The following is a 21413-nucleotide window of genomic DNA, read 5'->3' as shown; positions in this document are numbered from 1 at the left end:
AATATGAGAAATGTCCTCGAAGATAAATTGCCACCCAATCCTCGAAAGGGGGAGGATGAAGGCTCATCCCCCCGTCTCTCAATCTCAGCCACAGAAAACGCATTCTCTCTTTTCATGGATTTTTTCTGTGCAAATCCGGTCCTGCGGTCCCCTGCTGAACTCCCCCAGCCACCTGTGGCCCCTGCTCACCTCCGGCCTTTAGCTGCACCGTTATTGGGTTGAATTCTAAACACCTCCCCCCTCCCTCCTTTTTTAAACCGACAGCGGTGGCGTCGGTAGAGGCCGCGCTAACCCTCGACCGATCGCCCACAGGTGCTCCCATGCAGATTGCGGGATCTCTCCGTTTGCAGGAGCACGGCATCGAGAGGAGCCCGAATGCACCTTAGTAGTAAAGTTAGGTTGCTAGGATACACCATCACCGGCTGGGTTTAAAGATGGAAAGAGAGCTGGGTGCAAGTGTCTGCGGTGTGTGTATATGTGTGTGCGTGAGTCCATGCATGTGCACGAGTGTGTGTCTGTGTGTGTGTCTGTGTGTGTGTGTGTGTCTGTGTGAAAGAGATGGCACAGGCACTGAATGCTTATCATACCTGAAACAAAAAAAGTGAGCAAGGTAGAGAGACAGAGAGAGGGAGAGAGAGAGAGTAAAGATGGAGAGAACAGGAGTGAAAAGAGATGGGGAGTTGAAGGGAAAACAAGAGGGTCTAAAAGTAACCAAAGAAAAGCATTGAAATGAGTAATAGAGAGAACGAGTGAGTAGAACGAGATAGGGAGAGAAGAGGAGGGGAGAGGAGAGGGGACAGGGAGAGAGGAGGGGAGAGAAGAGGAGGGGAGAGGAGAGGGGACAGGGAGAGAGGAGGGGAGAGGAGAGGAGGGGAGAGGAGAGGGGACAGGGAGAGAGGAGGGGAGAGAAGAGGAGGGGAGAGGAGAGGGGACAGGGAGAGAGGAGGGGAGAGAAGAGGAGGGGAGAGGAGAGGGGACAGGGAGAGAGGAGGGGAGAGAAGAGGAGGGGAGAGGAGAGGGGACAGGGAGAGAGGAGGGGAGAGAAGAGGAGGGGAGAGGAGAGGGGACAGGGATAGAGGAGGGGAGAGAAGAGGAGGGGAGAGGAGAGGGGACAGGGAGAGAGGAGGGGAGAGGAGAGGAGAGGGGACAGGGAGAGAGGAGGGGAGAGGAGAGGAGGGGAGAGGAGAGGGGACAGGGAGAGAGGAGGGGAGAGAAGAGGAGGGGAGAGGAGAGGGGACAGGGAGAGAGGAGGGGAGAGAAGAGGAGGGGAGAGGAGAGGGGACAGGGAGAGAGGAGGGGAGAGAAGAGGAGGGGAGAGGAGAGGGGACAGGGAGAGAGGAGGGGAGAGAAGAGGAGGGGAGAGGAGAGGGGACAGGGAGAGAGGAGGGGAGAGGAGAGGAGGGGAGAGGAGAGGGGACAGGGAGAGAGGAGGGGAGAGAAGAGGAGGGGAGAGGAGAGGAGGGGAGAGGAGAGGGGACAGGGAGAGAGGAGGGGAGAGAAGAGGAGGGGAGAGGAGAGGGGACAGGGAGAGAGGATGGGAGAGAAGAGGAGGGGAGAGGAGAGGGGACAGGGAGAGAGGAGGGGAGAGGAGACAGGGAGAGAGGAGGGGAGAGAAGAGGAGGGGAGAGGCGAGGGGACAGGGAGAGAGAGGTTTGGAAAACTCCTGGGAGTGAGGGTGAGGGGCAATGTGAGAGTACAGGGGCAGATGGAAGGAATGTAAAAATAACATGCGAGAGAGAGAAACAGAGAGAGAAACAGAGAGAAACAGAGAAACAGAGAGAGAGTGAGAGAAACAGACAGAGAAAGAGAGAGAAACAAAGAGCGAGCGAGAGAGAAACAGACAGAGAGAAACAGAGAAAGAGAGAGAGAGAGAGAGAGAGAGAAACAGGGAGAGAGAGAGAGGCACTGAGTGTGAAGAGAAACAGAAAAAACTGAAGCAGAAAGAATCAGGATAGCGAGAATCCAATTTGCAAGTATTTGATGCATAATATAGATAGAGTGACAGCTATCAATCAGATATCTGTATCTGAGATCAATAGATGGATCCATACACAGAAAGACAAACATGCGGCACACACACACACACACACTTCTTCACATATGTGGAGTGCGTGAGGATGACGGCAGGTTGAAGCAGCCTCACCTGGCCCGAGTCTGACTGATTGGACTCTTGGGGAGGCTGCACACCTGTTGCTCGTTAAACAATCAGTGTACACAGGTTAAGCCAGCCATCACACACGCGCGCTCCAGAGATCTCCTACATGGCAAAATGGAGCAACAGCGTCAAGCATCCTTGACTACAAACCAACTAACTCCTACAGTAAACCAGTCAGAGTCACCTAGGTGGAGAGTGGCACTGCTGGCCACCGAGGCGGCTTGTAGAATGGACATGGCTACAACATAGGGACAGCAATTAAAGGTGACATGTTATACCACCAGGTGTGAATCACACTCACACCTGGTGGAATAATGTCGCCTTTTAATATAAAATGCATATAATTATCAAATACCGACAGCTAGAGATAGACACATTGTGTGTGACAGATGGTTGTGCAAATGGATGAGTAAGGTGCAAAACATACCGGCGCCGTGGCGCGTCAATGACGCGTGCCAAAAGCCGCCCCTAGCCCCAATAGGAAGTGTCGCGCTGCTGCATCAACAGGAAGAACCAGGCATCCAAACCTGTCAACTTTCAGCTTTAAAAAAGCGCTTTTTTCAGGGGTGGCGACGAGGGGTAATAGGACATTGGAGTGAAGGGTCGCGGGGCGGCACGTCTACGAGCGCTGTGCGCCCCTAGCCGCCGCAGGTGTAAGAGTTGTGAATTATAGGGCCGGGTGTCTTGACAGGCGCCGTTCGCCGGCGGTGTATTTCAGGCTTACGACATGGAAGGGAAGGGAGGGAGAACAGCCAGAGAGAAAAGGTCGCCACCAACCTGTGGGCGGGGAGAGAGGCACCCCATAGTATAGGATGGTATAGGACGTGGTAAAGGTATCATGGTATAGGACGCATCATAAAGAGAGAGAGAGAGATCCTTATGGTATAGGAAGCATCATAGAGAGAGAGAGAGAGAGAGAGAGAGAGAGAGAGAGATCCTTATGGTATAGGATGCATCATAGAGAGAGGGATGTCCTCATGGCAAAGCAGACAGCAGACTACTTAATGCAGTGCACTACAGCCAAGGGAACCGCGCCGGATATAGAGCTGCACGGATACCCAAACACTTTAAATCACTCTCTCACACACACACACACACACACACACACAGACAAACACATACATGCACACACACACCCACACACACGCACGCACACACAGTTGATTCCCACATAGTAATGGCTATGAATTCAAAATGACGATAAATATTTAATACCGCACGGCTTGTGAGTTACATTTGCAGACAAATCACGTCTTGCGCTGCATCCAATGTCTTGAGAGGGTAACACACACAAAAGCAACGCAGAAGGGCCGCAGTTGTCCTGAACCCAGGAAGCATCTAGGGCAGACGCCTCTCTTCCTCCGCAGTGAAGCAGCCTCTCGGCACTCCCGACACCCGGTCCTGCTATTGAAACGGGCCAGAGGTTAATACCGAACAAGCCCTGGTCCCTGCCGAGCAGGCATTTATCTCCATTTCCCTGTGGTTTCCCCACTGAGGCATCATGAATACCAGATCCCAATTCCAGTTTCCTCTTTCTATTTAGATCTGATGTCCTATTTCAGTAAACAACAACGTCCAGATTCAATCAAATTAGGGCCAGCCTGTCTGCTAAACGTCACTGAACAGGATTTTGCAGTAAAGAACAAAAAAAAGCGAAGCACTGCATAAAATCAACACAATATTACACTCCGATGTGCGGTCGTGTTGGCTCATGGATTTCATAAAGTTTCAACCAAGATAGTTGGACAAACCATAATGCTCATGCTAAAAATAATGCAAGCCAATTAGCCAACTTGGATGGTATGCCCTTCCACCCACCTCCAGGTAGTTCAGCTCTCTGTCAATATCCCTGTCATAAAAAATGCTTTATGAGAACGAGTGGGTGGAAAGTAGGAGAAAATGTATCAATGGTGGATCAATGGATTTTTTAAATTAGCATTTAAAAAAGAAAAAAGAATAAACTTGGTGATTAAGTGAAGAGTTTGCAGAATCTAGTATGTGTGTTTTCATGTTTTAGGGGGATGAAGTCGATAATGTGGACACGCCTCGCTGAGTGGTGATCGAGGCTAACATTGAGCAGCAGTTGAGTTGAGGTAAACTATTTGATGAACCGTCTGTCCAGGGGGAAGGGGGGAGTTGGTGTATACATCAGTGGTCAGGACGGTGATTGTATTACTCTCTCTCATTGGGTTACTTTGATGTACGCAAGTCGCCTTTTACAATTTAGCCTTTGTAATTTTCCATTTCCCGTCTCCCGCTTAACTCGATTGAAGTGATTCATTTTATTATGCCACGAAAACGATGCAAACATTTCTGAATGAGGTTGTGTCAACGACATCTCCGAAGCTTTGTTTACTTGGATTTTCCCCTCAGTAGCACCTTATTTAATAAATAAGGTTTAATTGCATGCATCTTCAAGCAATGCGTTATTTGATCCTTATGCAAACATTCAAGTCTTGCGTTCAATTCAAATTGTATAATTTACGTTTAATTGGATTACGTCTTATCTAAATACTACTAAATATAAATGAAATATGCCTGCATTTTAAGTGATAGCCATTTTGATTCCCGTACTTCGTGAACGTTTAATTGGATTGCGTCTTATCTAAATACTACTAAATAGAAATGAAATATGCCCGCATTTAAAATCATAGCACACACTTCCTGTTATTTTGGTACCTTTCCCTCTCACTCATGACTCAACAATAAAAGCACTAATCCCTCCCACCAGTCCTCCTCCAGCCCTCCACCTCCAGGGCTGTGGACAGCTTTCCTCTTATCGATCCTTCCAGCCTTCCAGGTGAAGCAGATTCTCAGGCAGACTTCACAGCTCCACAGGCATTCAGGCATCTGTCTGTCTGTCCTGCTGTATGGGTTCTGAAGCCACGGTCGCCTACAGGCTGAAGCAGTCTGTGGGTGAGGGCTGCTTTCATAAATGGTTCTTCATCCGTCTCCTATGTAAACAATCCATGCAAGTTAATGAAAAGGAACGGATCTCAGATGAGCATTAGAATAGGCTGAGACATGATCTGCTATTTAGTTCTTATCTGAGTTCACGTGAAGGGCTGTAATGTTGGACCACTCTGAGACATGAACTGTGTTTTAGATCTGATCTGAGTTCAGCTTTGAGGCCTGTGTTTTTAGACCAGCCTGAGACATGAACTGTGTTTTAGATCTGATCTGAGTTCAGCTTTGAGGCCTGTGTTTTTAGACCAGCCTGAGACATGAATTGTGGTTTAGATCTGATCTGAGTTCAGCATTGAGGCCTGTGTTTTTAGACCAGCCTGAGACATGAACTGTTGTTTAGATCTGATCTGAGTTCAGCATTAAGGCCTGTAATGTTGGACCAGCCTGAGACATGATCTGTTTAGATCTGATCTGAGTTCAGGATTGAGGCCTGTGCTGTTAGACTATCCTGAGCCATGATCTGTTGTTGAGTTCTGACCACATGAGCCTTTTGCCATCTTATTGAACACAGCTGTTTCAACAATGTTCATCAATAGGCCTACCGGCGTTAGTGAGTGCTATTCAATAGGCATTGATCCAGAGTGTCAGGAGCTATTTCAACTTCTTATTTTTCTAAATAATATCACTGACTGGGTGTTCTTATATTTTGCTATTGTTCTGAGAAGTATCTCATCAGCACATTAATTTGCATTCAATGACAAAATACCAAATAACACATTTAATTTAACCGTTTGTTCTTAATGCTGAGCTTTGTAATGCTTTCCTAAACGTAGGTCCACGGCTCTTTTGAACGTGAATCAAACCAAATCAATCAGTGTGCTTGCTTAGGCAACGTTATCTCCTGCTCATACGACTCTGTTGTGAATACGCCTCGACAAACGAATCCATTGGAGAAGACAGACAGCACAACAAGAAGCAGAAGGACGGCATTTCATCTGAGAATAAACACACGGTTCTTTCATTCGGATGCCGAAAAAAGATGGAACGAAATATGCAGCCTTTGGTTTCTTCATTCTTTTAAATCAATCTCTTCATATAATATGAGCAAATTAATCAACACGTCTATTCTTCCGCTGTTCCTCTGGTTCCAGACAGCGTCTCAGGGCAGCCCACACTCTGGGTCATGGGGCTATTATGCGAATTGGAAAATGAGGCATGGCAGCATTTGAGTAGCACCCTCAGACCTCTGTGAATTAGGGAGTTTGCTTGAAAGGAGAGATCTACCCATAATTAGATAAAAAAGGGGTCAGAAACATTTTGGTTTGAGATTTGTCTTGCATAATTACTGTGCACTTGAATAAAGACAAGTGTGGATGCCAGGGAGATGGTATCAAACCGGGCCCAGGTGCAAAACGCACGGCTAATTGGACCCCCATTAACGACAAAATATTCAAAACGTTGCTATCCAAACACCACCACCTAGCGCGCACCCCGGAGCCAACACAAAACTGTTATCCCCGTCTGTGTTTGGTGTTTGTCGACACTGCGCTCATTGATGTGGCTGTTTTGATGTCTAGATTCTTCACACACGCCCCCTTCCTTCCCTCGACCAAAGGGAAGCCTGCAGCACGCGTGATGGCCTACTTGTAATAGAAGAAGAAGAAGAGAGCCTCGCTGCTCTCTGATTGGTTTCTGTGAGGACTGGGGGAGGATGCGTACTTATAGCAATCTTGTCGCAAAGCACACAAAGCAGCTCGCAGTTTAAAGTGGAAATGAAACCCGTCTTCTGCTCGGAAGAGAACACTACTAACACACCTTTGGTTTTGTTTTTGTAGGCCGGGGGCTTTGAAGGAGGCGTTTTCTCCATGTATGTGGAATCTTTGTACTGAAGCTGTAATGTCTGGCCAGTCTTCAAACCAAATGGCTGGGGTACCTTATGCAACGATGTGCACATTTAGTTACCTTTATTAAGTTAGGTTCCCTAAGATTCAAGTAAAATCACTATTTTACAAGGGGGACCTTGCCAAAGGCATTTTGTGCGCGTGTGTGTGTGCGCGTGCGTGCTTGTGTGTGCGAGTGTGTGTGTGATGACGACGTCAAGGTGATGCTGTTAGGAAAGAGACAGCAGGTTGATTACGTCTGAATCCACAAGTCCCACATGACAATATCAGCTATTCCTTTATTTATCATTGGCTGCCCACAGTCGTGACTCAATGTTACACATCCAACCGAGTGAAGCACTCCGGGGGGGGAGAGCCGTCTTCAGCAGGCCTCCGTGAACACACCTCACCACTGCGAGGACTCACAAGTCTGTTCTGGAATACACGCGCCCTCCCAGCCTCCCAGACCGGCCTCTCATCATCCTCGTCTTCGTTTCACCCCAGCGCAAAAACGCACAACTCAAATATCAGTTTGCACTCAAACACATAGCTCACAACAAAAAACACATTCTTCTGCTTCTGTCCGGGAGGGGCGGGGGGGGGGTCATTGTAACCACAACGCCAAGTCCACCTCATCGTACATATATACGTAACACATCTCCGACACGAAAACACTTTATCCCCCAAAAACGTTTCCCACAGAGCAGCTGGAGAGGCTCAGAGACGTTAGCAGTCCCTTCTCTGGTTACGGTAAGTGGGTGGCTAAGAGGAGCCTGAGGGGGAAACACCACCTCGCGGTGGCCTGTCGAACCACCTCAAACCCAAGGGGAGCGGCGCTGCCAACACGTCAACGGCAGTCTCCTCCCTCTAGGTTCAGCCTGACAGCTCCTCCGCTGTCAGTGACTTCCTCCCGCGGGGAGCGGCGTCTGCTGGGCTGGGTGGGTGACGCGCTTTTAATTTAGCGTTGGATACCACGGCCGCGTCGTCTCGCTGCGTTGTGAGGACACAGGGCTGGGACGGCGGGCCGACGGCGGGGGGGGTCTCTGTAGCATCGGGCGGGCGTGTGGTCCGCATCGTTTAGGGGTCGGATGTACCCCTGGGAGGGCGCGGCCGTCTGAGGATAATCCCGTGGAAGAACAATGTCCCAGTCGACAATTGTGGTCCGTGACGTCCCCGCTGGGACAGAAGAGAGACACGGTCCCGCTCAGTCTGAGAGCCCCCGTCACTCCAGCTGCTTCTGTTTGTGTTTAGTTTATTTTCATTTCATACACTTGTTGTGAATTGTCAATATTGTACAGTCGTCCTTGAAAGAAAATCCCGGCGTGTGTGTGTGTGTGTGTGTGCGTGTGCGTGTGTGTGTTTGGATACAACATGACCGCAACCTGAACAACAAGGTTGTTCGGATTGTGATGTCCCCACGGCAACCGCTGTTGGACTGCGGTCAAAGTCCGCTTGAGAGCAGTGGGGGGGGGCACTCACACGAGCTGGGTGGACCCTCCAGCTCTGGGTGGGGACGCAGTGGAGACGATGAAGACAGAATGGATGGGAATGGGATCCAGCTGCCCCCCCCTCCTCCTCCTACTCCACCACCACCGCTCTGAAGACGGACTCTACTTCAGCAGCCACTGGTTCACTGAGGAGCAGAACAAACTGGATCAGAGACGCGACGAGGAGAGACAGCAGGTCATGAATGAAGTGTGTAGAGCACGTTTACTCTGCTAACTAAAGGCACGGAGAACCTGAGACCCACAGGAGGAGGAACCCACAGGAGGAGGAGGGAGAGAGAGACAGAGAGAGCAGTAATGAGAGAGAGAGAGCGCGTTAAAAAGCAGAGTGGTAGAGAGAGAAAGCGGTAATGAGACAGAGAGAGGGGCAGAGCGAGATAAAGAGAGGCAGGGAGAAACAAAAGAGCAGGCCAGGATCATCAAGCGAAGTTTGTGCGCGCGTGTGTGTGTGTGTATTTAGGTGTGCGTGACTGCGTGTGTGTAAGTCGGGCTGCGTGGCGGGAGTACATAGACTAGGTGAAACACATAAACAAGAGAGAGAACGATAGACATGCCAAAAAAGAAGCGAGGAGAGGGAAATCATTTCTGTTTCCCTACAGAGGTCCTCCACATCTGTCTGTACCGTACTGCTGGTGCCCCCCCCCCAGCGCCTTCGCCCTCTCTCTCTCTCTCTCTCTCTCTCTCCTTTCATCAACCTATTCCTTCATGTCCCTTTACCACGCCCTGTTTTCAGTTTTTTTTTTACTCCCAGAATCCAATTGAATGTTTCGTCGTCAGGCTTTGATGCAGCCACAGTCGGGTGTGTGTGTGCCGGCCTGCAGCCCCGGGGGCCATGGAAGGCCCCTCACAGGGCCCCTGTTCACCAGAGGGCCCCCATTACGGGCCAGCAGTCAAACAGGGATCCTGTTGATGTTGGGAAGAGCCCGTGGGCTGGGGGCGATCGAACAGAGAGAGAGAAAGGAACCCAGCTAGAGGCCGGGCTGTTGTTGTGGTAACAGCTAGCAAGTGGACACACACACACACACACACACACACACACACACACACACACGTGCACAAACACATACACTAACACATGTACAAAAACACAAACACACACACACACAAACACACACATGGATAAACACTAACACATACACCCACACATGCACATAAACGCACCAAAATGAGAACACACACACAAACACACACATACACACACATACACATACACACACACACACACGTACAAAAGTACACCCACGCATGCACGCAAAAAGGAATAACACACACAGGCAGCAACACTAAAATAAAAATAGACAAACAACACACACCTAAGCAAAATGCAGGTTATATTCAGAAAGGACCCACACACACACACACACACACACACACACACACACACACACACAGACTTTCTGTGCTTTATGTCTCACTTCCTCCTTTAGTCCCATTCTTTCAAACCTAACTTTGCTAATGTGTTTTTTTCAAACACCCACACATCCACCCCAAGCAAGACAAAGACATCAACACCAACACACACACACACACACACACACACACGCATTTCCTTTTTGTCCACCTTTTAAACCAAATGCCCTCCCTCTCCTCCTAGACATACTGCGTCATTTCACCACCCACGTCAAACTCCACCACATCTGGTACCGCCACCTCCCAGGCAACACAACCATTACCTCCAACACAGACACCAGCACCACCACCTCCACCACCACCAAAACCATTACCCCCACAGCAGCACCAGCTGCCCCAACACCACCACCCCCACCTCCCCAACCACCGAAACCATACCTGCACCCCCACCCTCCACCACCTCCACCTCCAACACCTCCCCCACCCCCGAGACCACCTCCACCAGGCTCACCTCTGTACTGGGGCCTGACGGCGCGGTTGTTGGGGCAGTGGGGGCCCTGCTTGCTGAACTGGATGTTGGTTCGGATGCATCGCTGCAGCAGGGGCTGAGGGGGCCGCGTGTTGTCGCTCATGCTCAGGAAGATCTTGTAGGGCTCGTGCTGGCTCAGCAGCCGCAGGGAGTGCATCTGGGGGGGGGGTTCAATCACGTTATGTTATGGCAACGCTTTTTTAAACACTTAAAAAAACTTTACATCCCCTGTGGGCCTTGTTCGCCTGGCGGACATATTGGCTCTTAACGCCAGCTGGATGTGCATTCGGTTTCCCTCCTACGGCGTTGAGGAGCAAGATGGAGGCAGGACGAATGAGGCCCGTTTTACATTTTGGATTTTGGATGGATAAAACAGAAAGGAGAAGGGTCATATACAGGTCAAATAAAAGGTTGTGTCTGCCAGGTGGATGGATATCTCACCTCTACCGTACCATAGGAAGGGATTGAAACACTGCCGGCTACTCTCTCCCACACACATTTAAACAATGGAGTGGGGACTCAGTGACTCAGTGCTAACTTACTAACTGAACTCTCCTGGGCCGGCTCGCATTGCACGGGCCCTGGCAAAATATACATTATTACAAATGGTTAGCCTCATATCATATTTGGGCCCAATTAGGAAATCTAACCTAACTCTACTGTCCTAATGCTGCTGATTCACTGTGCCTCATTGTCTATACACTAAGCCAATCAGAGTGCTCTTTTACATTCCATAATGACTATCTGCCTAAGTCATCTCTTTGACTCAAGAAGTAATACAAGATCAACCTCAAAATATGGCTCAGGCAATTATGCTATGAGACTAACGAAATATAACATTGCATTATAAACATCCTATTACAAACATACAAGTCAATTAGAAATGTCCATCGGGCTATTTCAATATCTGGGAAAATAAAAAACAAAATAAGACGAGTTAGGCAGCTGAGAAAACATTTATGGTGAGTCCAGTTGTCAAGAACGATAAGGAAACAGAATTAACGTGTGGAAGTGAATCTTAGTCGGTGTAATTCTGTTAGGGTGACGCAGACAATGGTGTTAGAAAAAACCCTCCAGAGCCGCGCCGAGGTCTATTCAGGACAGTTGTCTGACAGCGTTACGGTGAGTCCGCTCACGGCCACCCACCTCCGCTTCGGAAATGAATGAGATCTCTATTCACCGCCGGCAGCAAATAGGGAGAGACGCACGCATCAGAACAGCGTCTAATTGGATCTGTACGTCCATTACTGATGGGAATCTGTGTGGTAGAAACCGCCCAGCAAGGGCTCCGCCGACGGAAGGAACGGAGAGGGAGCGGCGGGGAGGAAGGCCAGTGTGTGTCTGAGTGTGGGTGTGCTCAGATGGTCCTGTTTCAGCCGGGTTTCAATTACACTCTCACGGTTGAGTTAGCTTGAGTTTCCAGTGCCGTGGTTGTTAGTGTTCTTGTAGTTAGATGTTAATTTCTTGCGTTCCTATAGGTTTATCATGTCTGCCTGTAAATCTGTAGTTTTATAGACGTTATGTGGTCTGTCAGTCTGAAGTGGAAGGCATCCAATTTACTTTTTAGTTCATAGCTCAAAAACATCGGATACAATTTTGTTGAAATAACAACGTAAAACATAAGAGTTAGTGTCTAACTGCATCCATCTCATGCTTATTATTTTGGATTTATAATAACCTAAATTTACATTACTGCAATAATAGCAATCTTCTCTTAATATGTTAATCTTTGGATGCCTTCCTAATTTGTGATTCAAGGCTTTATGCTGCAGGAAATTTCAAATTACAAATCAGTCACGCACGCTCGAACACACAAACACACACACACACATACACACACAGATAGATAGACACACAAACACACACAAAAACACACACACAGACAAACAAACAGACAGACAGACAGACAGACAGACACTCACTCACACACACACACACCTGCATCTGCGTGATGTAGATGGGCTTGTTGATGAGGATCCAGGTGGCGGTCTCGTAGCAGGGGGGGATGGTGACGGAGCCCTCGTAGGTGATGTAGCGCGTGGTGTCTGGGTACAGGTCGCCCATGTTCAGCCCCATCAGGAGGAAGGCATCATCTGGACCGCAACGCACACACACACACACACACACACAAACATAAACACACGCACAAACATAAACACACACACACACACAAACATAAACACACGCACAAACATAAACACACACACAAACATACACACACGCACAAACAAAAACACACATACACACGCACACACACAAACATAAACACACGCACACACACACACGCACGCACACACACACGCACACACAAACATAAACACACACACACACAAACACACACACGCACAGAACAGAACAGTGATACAGGAATCATTCATCTGTGTTGGTGCGTGTGTCCACATGAGTCACGGGAGACAGGAGGCCAATCAAAGAACAGGGAGAATGCGTATGGGTACGCGTGCCCAGTGCACATGCGCCGTCTGTTGGTGCGTGTGTTTGTGAGTTTGCGCACACATGTCGTTGCGGGGGCTGTATGTGTGCATTATATTCTCATTACAACATGGATGTGTGCAGTGTGCAGCGCGTCCCGCTGCTTTTGATCACAGGTGCTGTGTGAGGCGAGGAAGGGCCGCTAGCCTTAGAACACCGCTAACAGGAAGACATCCTCTAGAGGACAGCGGCCCGACCGAGCAGAGAGCAAACAGGGTGCGCGTGTGTGTGTGTGTGTGCGTGTGTTTGTTTGTGTGTGCGTATGTGTGCGTGCGTGTGTGTGTGTGCGTTTGTTGTGTGTGCACGTGTGTGTGTGTGTGTCTGTGTGTGTGCGTGCATGGGTTTGTGTGTGTGTGTGTGTGTTTGTGTGTGTGTGTGTGCATGTTTATGGGTGTGTTTCGACTATGAGCCCGTGTGTGCATTTCTGTGTGTGTGTGTGCGTGTGTGTTTGAGTGTGTTTATGTATGTGTGTGCATGCATGCGTGCACGCGTGTGTTTATGCATGTTTGTGTGCGTTTGTGTGTGTGTGTGTGTTTGTGTGTGTGTGTGCATGTTTATGGGTGTGTTTCGACTATGAGCCCGTGTGTGCATGTCTGTGTGTGTGTGTGCGTGTGTGTTTGAGTGTGTTTATGTATGTGTGTGCATGCATGCGTGCACGCGTGTGTTTATGTATGTTTGTGTGCGTGTGTGTGTGTGTGTGTGTGTGTGCATGCCGCACGTGCACAGCTGTAAACTGGAACAGCTGCACTAAAGGATGGATGTAATGAATAGAGGAGGCAAGACCCTGGTGGGATGTCTGTATGGAGCTGGAGAAGCACTGAGCTACAGGGACACTCCGGCCAAGTGGCGCAGGTACATTATCTCCTGACCGATTTGTGTGGGAACGCTCATCTGAATCACAATATCACAAATGAAATAACCTTCTTTACTTTATGAGAAGTTAATGATACAGGCATTTGTACAAAGCTTTTTTGCACCTCGCTCCCTCCCTCTATAGGACTGAAAGGAGTTACGTTAGCTAGAGATCGCATTGCCTCTACAGCCGATAAGTCTGGGACCGCGGCCATGTCAATAGCCTGACTATATTGTGCAGAACCCTCCAGCGTCTAGTGGCAAGGCCATGACTCCATCACCCCCTTTGCCTTTTGTTCTGTTAATATCAGATCCAAGGCCTTTGATGTTTGAGTCGACAATGGGAAGGTTTTCCTATAGGAGTCTAGTGTCTCTCTGAAGACGCGCTGCCACTGGGTCCATCATGCTCCATTGAACCGAATGCTTTGCCGCCGCCGTGATGTTCCTTCTTAGTAATAACATTTCATCATCGATTCACAGGTACACACTGGGCTGTGATAAAAATAACACTTTTTGTGTTGGCCTGTGTGTTTGTGTGAGACAGATGCTAATGTTCTTGCTTGCACAATGGCAAGAACAACAATGGTATGAGCATTAAGAAGAGCACTTATTTATTATTACAAGAAGAGTGAAATGTGGGGGACATGGAGACAGCCTTGGTTACTAAAGTAGTTAGTTTTGAACCATCAACCTTTACAAAGTAAGACTCTGACACCATGGCTCTTGAAGCATATGAAGCAGAATTATATCTTCTTAGGTCAGAACATTTAAAGTCAACAGTGGCAGAAAGAAGTTGGTATTTCCAAACTCTTTCTACAATATTTGGAAGAGGAAAGGGAGGGCAGAATGCATCTTACGTTTGTAGTTGATTCTGGTGATGGTGTCTCGGTTCAGCATTCGATTAAGGAAAATATTGGGGTTCTCCGACAGCTAAGAGATGAGGCAGGAATACAGTAGTTATTCACACAAACCCACACAAACATAAACAGACACACAAGTACACGCCGACACCGAAGCACAGCAGCACTGTAAAACATCACAGAAGAACAACGCTTTGGTGTAAAGTGAAACATGATCTCGGTATCTACTTCTCAGTGTCTATTGCGTTAGAAGAAAGCACTTTTAATGCAAAACTAAGTGGAGGATCCGTCACTGTCGGAGTGGAAGCGGGCAAATTGTCCGGGCAGTGCAAAGGGCTCGGAACAGATGCAATTATCACAGGTTAATCATCTCCCCCCCAACCCCATATTCAGCCAGATTCAAAATAGCTTTATTAGTAGGAGGAAAATGAACATAGCCAAAGCAATATCTGGATCCAACAAAGTTTAAAATAACAAGTTACCAAACAAAGTACAAATAAAGTTAATATATAATGTAATTATATTATATTTAATACATAAGTATAATGTATTAGGATGTAGGTAGTATGAACAATCCACACAGATGTTAATAAGGGCAAATATAAAGTAGGACAACATCAAGGTATTACACTAGGTACTACCATGACCTTCTATCAGAGTTTACCACCCCCACACACACACATAGACACACACTCAAATACACACACATACACACACACACACTGACCTTGATGAAGATGGTTACCACGGCGATACCGTGCGGGCTCCTGACCGCTTCGCTGTAGTTGGCGTACAGGTCCTGGTTGTAATGTATAAGTTGGACCTGCACACACGCTCGCACACATACACACACACACACACACACACATACAAACACACACACACGGGCACGCACACACACACACACACGCACACACAGGGGTAGGATATAGGATAGGACATGAGAGGGAAGGACAAGTCAGAATAACATCCCAAATGTTTCTGTCATTCCATCAACACAAGCAAACACGGCCAGTCTCTCTCTCTCCCTCGCTCACACTCTATCTTGCTCTCTCTCTCTCTCTCTCTCTCTCCCTATCTCACGCTCTCTCTCCCTCTCTGAAGACAGGGTTTGATTACAACACAACAGTGCATATATTAGGGTTGACTGCTTTTGAAGAATAAACCAAGCAAGGATAAAAGTACATGGTAAACAGGAGGTCAGTCCAAAAATAAGGAGCTCGAAAACACTCCAGTTGTGTGTGTGTGTGTGTGTGTGTGTGTTTTCCTCTATGTATGTATGTGTGTGTGTGTGTGTATGTTTCTGTCACTAGGCGGAAGTCAGGGTAAAAACAATGTCAGCGCATACAAAATGACCAAACAATCAGGTTACTTTCTTTGTGCTTCATAGTGAGAGACAGGCTTTGATTCGATTGGTTATATCTGATGAACTGAAAGCATCATAGCCGATGACATGCGAGAGAGACAGAGCGAGAGACAGAGAAAGGGAGGGAGAGAGACGCAGAATGGAATAGAAGGAGCGAGAGCTATGATGTGCACTAGAGTGAATTAGAGGGAATGAAAACATGAGTGTACGTGTGTGTGTGTGTATGTGTGTGTCAGTGCATGTGTGTATGTGTGTGTGAGTGTGTGTGTGTGTGTGTGTGTGTGTGTGTGTGTGTGTGTGTGTGTGTGCACCCATGTGCCATCTATTCAGTTATCCCCTATCACTGGTGAATTATAACGCTGTCATTAATCATCATGAACTTGTCTGTTTCTCTGTCAGCCAGAGAACGTTTATCCTATTTGCATATTAGGAGGCCTTTTAACTGAGACTGTGTGCACCTGGCTGTGTGTGTGTGTGTGTGTGTGTGGGTGTGTGTGGGTGTGTGTGTGTGTGTGAAAGGAATAATGAAGGCCTCTATTAGTAATAGGTGTGTGTGGGTGCATTAAGGTAAAGACACCGTTGAGTTGTTTGGGCAGATGACGACGTCAAAGAATACTAAGCCCACGGTCTATTCAATATTCGGTCCGACACGCATGAAATGCACATGTTTGCCTCGTAGTTCAGTCCTAATTATGATGTGTTATTCAGGGTGAGGACCCCTTTTGCGAGCAAAGAATTAATACACCTCATGATGTTGATTTATTTTTCACAGTACACAATTCCACCATGAATAGCGGCGGACCTTCTTTTTAGCGGTTGCCATGGCAGCGACTACACCATTAGCTCCCTACATTGTGCATTAAAACTAATGCCTAGAACGAGCAGCACACACACACACACACATACTAAACAACAGTCCAATGCACGCACATACACATTTGCCTAAGACAGGGAGCCAAAATCAGCACAATGTTGATCCATCAAAACGACACCTGGTACGTTTTTTTAATTTCATCCTCATGATTACTAAAGTGCAGTGTTGCCGAAGCAAGATAGATTGAATTAGAAATGGTTTGCGTTGTGTAAAAGGGAGATTTATGTTGAGTAGCATAGTGTGGAATGTTTCTGGCTGTTCCACTTCATTCCCTTCATTATCCACCGGAGCAGGCTGGCACCATCCAGCCGCAGTCCTACTCTATATTAAGACTTGGATCATGAGCGCCTGGGCAGTTTGAGAGGTCTGTTTAGGAAGCCGCCACACTGCCAGCAGAGATGTGTCCCCGTGTGCGATCTGATCCACGTTATTGGTTTTTAAAAATTGATTTTGTTCAATTGCCTTCAGTTTCTTTAAGAAGGAACATAAAAGCCGCATCTTACACCTACATATATTTTTATGTTGTGCCACTAGAGTCATTTTACATGCAAAGTGATTTAAGTGCACAATTATTCAAGAAAAATAGCGATAATTACCGCTTTTCAAGCCAATCGGGTTATGAACGTTATATCGAGCACGGACCACAAGGATGCTTGGATTTAAGTTTGTTTTAAATCCCTGGTCTCCATCAAGCCCAGGAAGACTGACCACCATACCGCCATCATGTTGAAAGACATCAACATCAAATTCCTTTAGGACTTTAGGACAAATGCATGTGTGTGTTGTTTTGTGTTGTGTTTTGGTGTTTTGTGTTGTGTGGTGTTGAAATGATACGGCATGTTAAGGAGGAGATGGAGGGCGTTTGTTCAGAGAGGTTGATGAAAAGAAAATGGGAGCTGGTCAGGTGTGTGCGTGCGTGCGTGCGTCTGCGTGTGTGTGACCTCTGACCTCCCCGGGGAAGCCCTGTCCGTTGAGGAGGTGCTCAGAGCCCTGGTAGTCCTCGCTCCCGAAGTGCAGGCGGACCTCCTCCAGCCGGTAGCTGTAGCCCAGCGGGCCCCCCGAGATGTTGACCAGGTGGGCCTTGTCCGGCCGCAGGGACACATGCTTCCCCGTGTTGTACATCGTACCCCCCAGCTACGGGCGAGAGACAGAGAGAGAGAGAGAGAGAGAGAGAGAGAGAGAGACAGAGACAGAGACAGAGAGAGAGAGAGAGAGACAGAGAGAGAGAGAGAGAGAGAGAGAAAAAGAGAGAAAGCGATGGAGACATAAGGCGACAGCATTAATCAAACATCCCTTCACAGAAATAAACCAAGACATTACAAAGAAATCATAGCTAACCAAATAATAATAATAATAATAATAATAATAAAACAAATGACTCCCTCATTTTTCACTGTTCATCAGACCCCAGCCTGGGCCCAGAAAAAACTCATAGCCTCCACGCGGACCACTTCAGTGCAGAATGCAGATCAACACAGCAGCCGTGAGTCGTCCCTTCAGAACCCGGACCTGGTCAAGGTCTCCCGCTCCCTTAAGCTCAATGCTCCCAGGCAGCCATTTGCCAGTTCAACTGATCCACAAATTCAATTAATAACAAATCTCATCATCTCACCAACCTTAAAGGTGCCACTGGGCTCACCTCACGACAAAAACAACAGTGCTAGGATCCAAGTGTGCCAAGACCACATCTAATATATCCCACATTTTATTACGATGCGTGTTCAAATAGGTTTGTGGAGAAATCACTCCTAATTGTAGTCTTTAATTACAGAAACAGTTTGTTATTGTCGACCTGTGAGACTCTATTTCCCATGATCCTTAGATCTCATTACTCGCTGAAAGAGCAACACATAGGTTAGCATCGCGGCTAATTAGTGTAGAGAAATCTGTCAGATATGTAGCATATTTTAATTATTGTTTTGGATTTAGCTGTGACAGCGATGAAACGTTCTTTAATTATATTCATGGCACGCTTGGTCCTCTATAGTTTGTGGTCCCTTTGATGTAAAATATAATAATGAAATGCAACGTATTGCAACACAATACATAGACGACTTTGTCATCGAGTCAAACATACATTTTTTCACATTCTGACAAATAATCGTAAACGTTGCACCTTTAGAATCAGTGTAGGTAAGAGACTTCCAGTGAGGCTCACAGCGAGATGCTCATATCACTCCAAGCTCCTGCCTACAACCCTTTTATCGCTTAAATAAATTCTTTACTTCAACTTTGACCTTAAAATCAATGATGGGGATTGTCTCTAGCATGCTAGCAGAAACAAAAATCTATTTTCTGAAACATTGTTATTGTTCACACTCAAAGCTAAGATAAGCGCCTGGCCAAGAACATAGAAAAACCGTAGGAGGCACTGCAGGGCAACACACGACAAGTCGAGAGAGACAACAGCCACTGCCTTTCCGAGCTTGAGAAGCTACAACAGAAAACCCACCAACTCTAGGACAGAGGAAGAATGGACAAGGTGATTTTAAATAACTTGGATTCCACAGGTCAAGGTCTTCAACCCTGCCCCAGGCGATTGATCAGGCACACCGGAACTGATAAGCCCACTAGCATCCTCTAATGATAAGCCCACTACTGCTGTATCCTGATCGCCAAGCCCGACTTCAAGGTGCGTGCAAAGCAAATTCATCCCGCCTAAACGGTTTCCCCCCTGGAGGTTTGCGCTGAGTACCGCTCCGGGAGAACTCTGCAAAGGAATGAGATCTGAGCTCTGGCAGGAGGCATGGACAGTTTAGGAATGAATCCTGCGGTTTCACAGGTCAACGTTTCAGGGAGAGAAGAAGACCTTTGAGTTGGCGAGGAAGCAGAGTGGTTCTCTTCAGACTCTGATTTCTGTTTCTAGAAGTGAATAAGAATTGAAGGAGTTTTGAGACGGTTCTTTGTTATAGTTGCTTCCTAGCTTATGGAAAAGCTTATTGGTTTTTCCGGCTTGTTAACATGTTTATATGACCTAGTAAGCTATCTTACTAATGCTTAATTGGGATATCTTCTTTGTGTTTTTTAAACGAGCCAGTTTACGGATAATTAGCTATCGCAAGACTGTTTTGAAAGGAATCGAAAGGGTTTTGTTTTTCTTTGGATTTGCAAATAGCTGTTAAACGCAGCCTCAATCTTGGGTATTCAGAATAATATCTGCTTGAATATCAACCATTAAAATAGCCAAATATCTTTTCTTAGCTGTCATTTGGTTAAGTGGGACGTTACTGATAAGTGACTGTCCAAATCTCTTTTTATTTTTATTTTATTTCTATTAACTTATATATATTTACTTATTATTATTTTTTTAGGGCTTACCCATTCTGGTAGGTTGGTTGATATGCTGGAGAAGTGTTCTTAAGCAGTTCATCAGGAAGCATTTAGAGGCTTGGCATTAGATGGCCTTGTTTCCTATACCAGTTAAACAGCAGATCCCCATCCTCCCCCTGGTATTACATCCTGCTTCTTCATCCATTTGGAGGGAGTACGCAGTTTCTGATTGGCTTCAACAAATAATGGTAACCCGATAGGAAATCTGTTGTTTGAACCTTTTTGTGTACGTGATTCAGATTCAGATTCAGCTTTGTTGGCCAGGTTTGCATAACAAACAAGGAATTTGACTTTGGTCAACCCTTTTTATTCTCAAAGTACAACACTGACCTATTGTTAATATAGAAAAAAAAAAACACAAAACAGAAAGAACAGTACGAAATATAAACATACTGTTAAGTATACGGATGAATCAAACACAGACCAAAGGAGATCAGGGAAACAGAGTAAACCATGGAGCAGGACGGGCCTGTTGTTGGGGTATCCTGTTGAGAGCCCGCCAATAAAGGATGGAACATTGCGTCTTGTCTCCGTGGTCCATTTTGGATAAAGGACTTTATAACTGCATTTTGAATTGAATCATCCTCTTCGTTTGACGAACTAGTGAGGTGTAAACAAGAGGGCTAAATCAAGAATGATCTTCCCCTACAACGCTCTTGTCTGACCAAATTCTGATTGTTAGGACAATCGCCGGTGGCTAAAGAGCCTCTTAATCCATTGTTGAGTTGGGGTGCGGAGAGGGTGAGGTTTTTTGAGTGTTGGCATCAATCACATTGATTATATGAATTAAATAGTATTCTAATATGTTTAACTCAACCGTCTGTCCACTTTTGTGCTGAATGCTTGACAGGCTTTTGAATGTTTGAACATTTCATAATCGTCACCCTGGCACGCATCGCAGCCCCATTCAACACGACCGATTACATTAAACGCAGAACAAGACCTAAAATAGAATCCTCCAATGCGTGGTGTCCTTTCTACTCTGACATGCTGCGCGAAAAATCAGACAGAATCTGTCAGAATGTGACCAAGATTGGATCCGGAACCCACCGACTACCAGGTAGGCCGCACTGTGTACCTTAGTGGTGTGTAGGGTACCATAGGTTGAGGTGAAGCAGGCGTTGAAGTAGCATTTAACAGGTGTTTTCAAAGGCTTCAGCAGATGACCCTGATTATACATGAAGAAACATGGAGCCAACATAATATAACATAAAGGTTGTTACAGTAGTGCAACTATGAGTATAGCTACCAACAAGACTTATGGCCGGCCCATGGACTAACAGAACCTAACGCTAGCACTCTTTAGCACCCTCAC

At 46.9% G+C, this 21413-nt stretch overlaps 1 protein-coding gene across 1 annotated transcript in view; it reads right to left on the bottom strand.

Moving 5' to 3' along the window:
* Positions 1–8552: 8552 nt before the first annotated feature.
* Positions 8553–21413, bottom strand: part of LOC307083250 (carbonic anhydrase-related protein 10-like) — a gene marked incomplete at both ends in the record, with an annotated part of 80651 nt that continues 67790 nt past the window's right edge. Inside the window, 6 exons of the mRNA XM_079747083.1 lie at positions 8553–8575; positions 10309–10483; positions 12265–12419; positions 14526–14598; positions 15256–15351; positions 17717–17902. Coding sequence (XP_079603209.1) covers positions 8553–8575; positions 10309–10483; positions 12265–12419; positions 14526–14598; positions 15256–15351; positions 17717–17902 — 708 coding nt within the window. The remainder of the gene's footprint in view (positions 8576–10308; positions 10484–12264; positions 12420–14525; positions 14599–15255; positions 15352–17716; positions 17903–21413) is intronic.

Source organism: Pollachius pollachius, assembly GCF_949987615.1.
Source record: "Pollachius pollachius genome assembly, chromosome: 11".
In the NCBI taxonomy this organism is placed as follows: Eukaryota; Metazoa; Chordata; class Actinopteri; order Gadiformes; family Gadidae; genus Pollachius; species Pollachius pollachius.
This window is presented reverse-complemented; position numbering and strand designations above follow the sequence as displayed.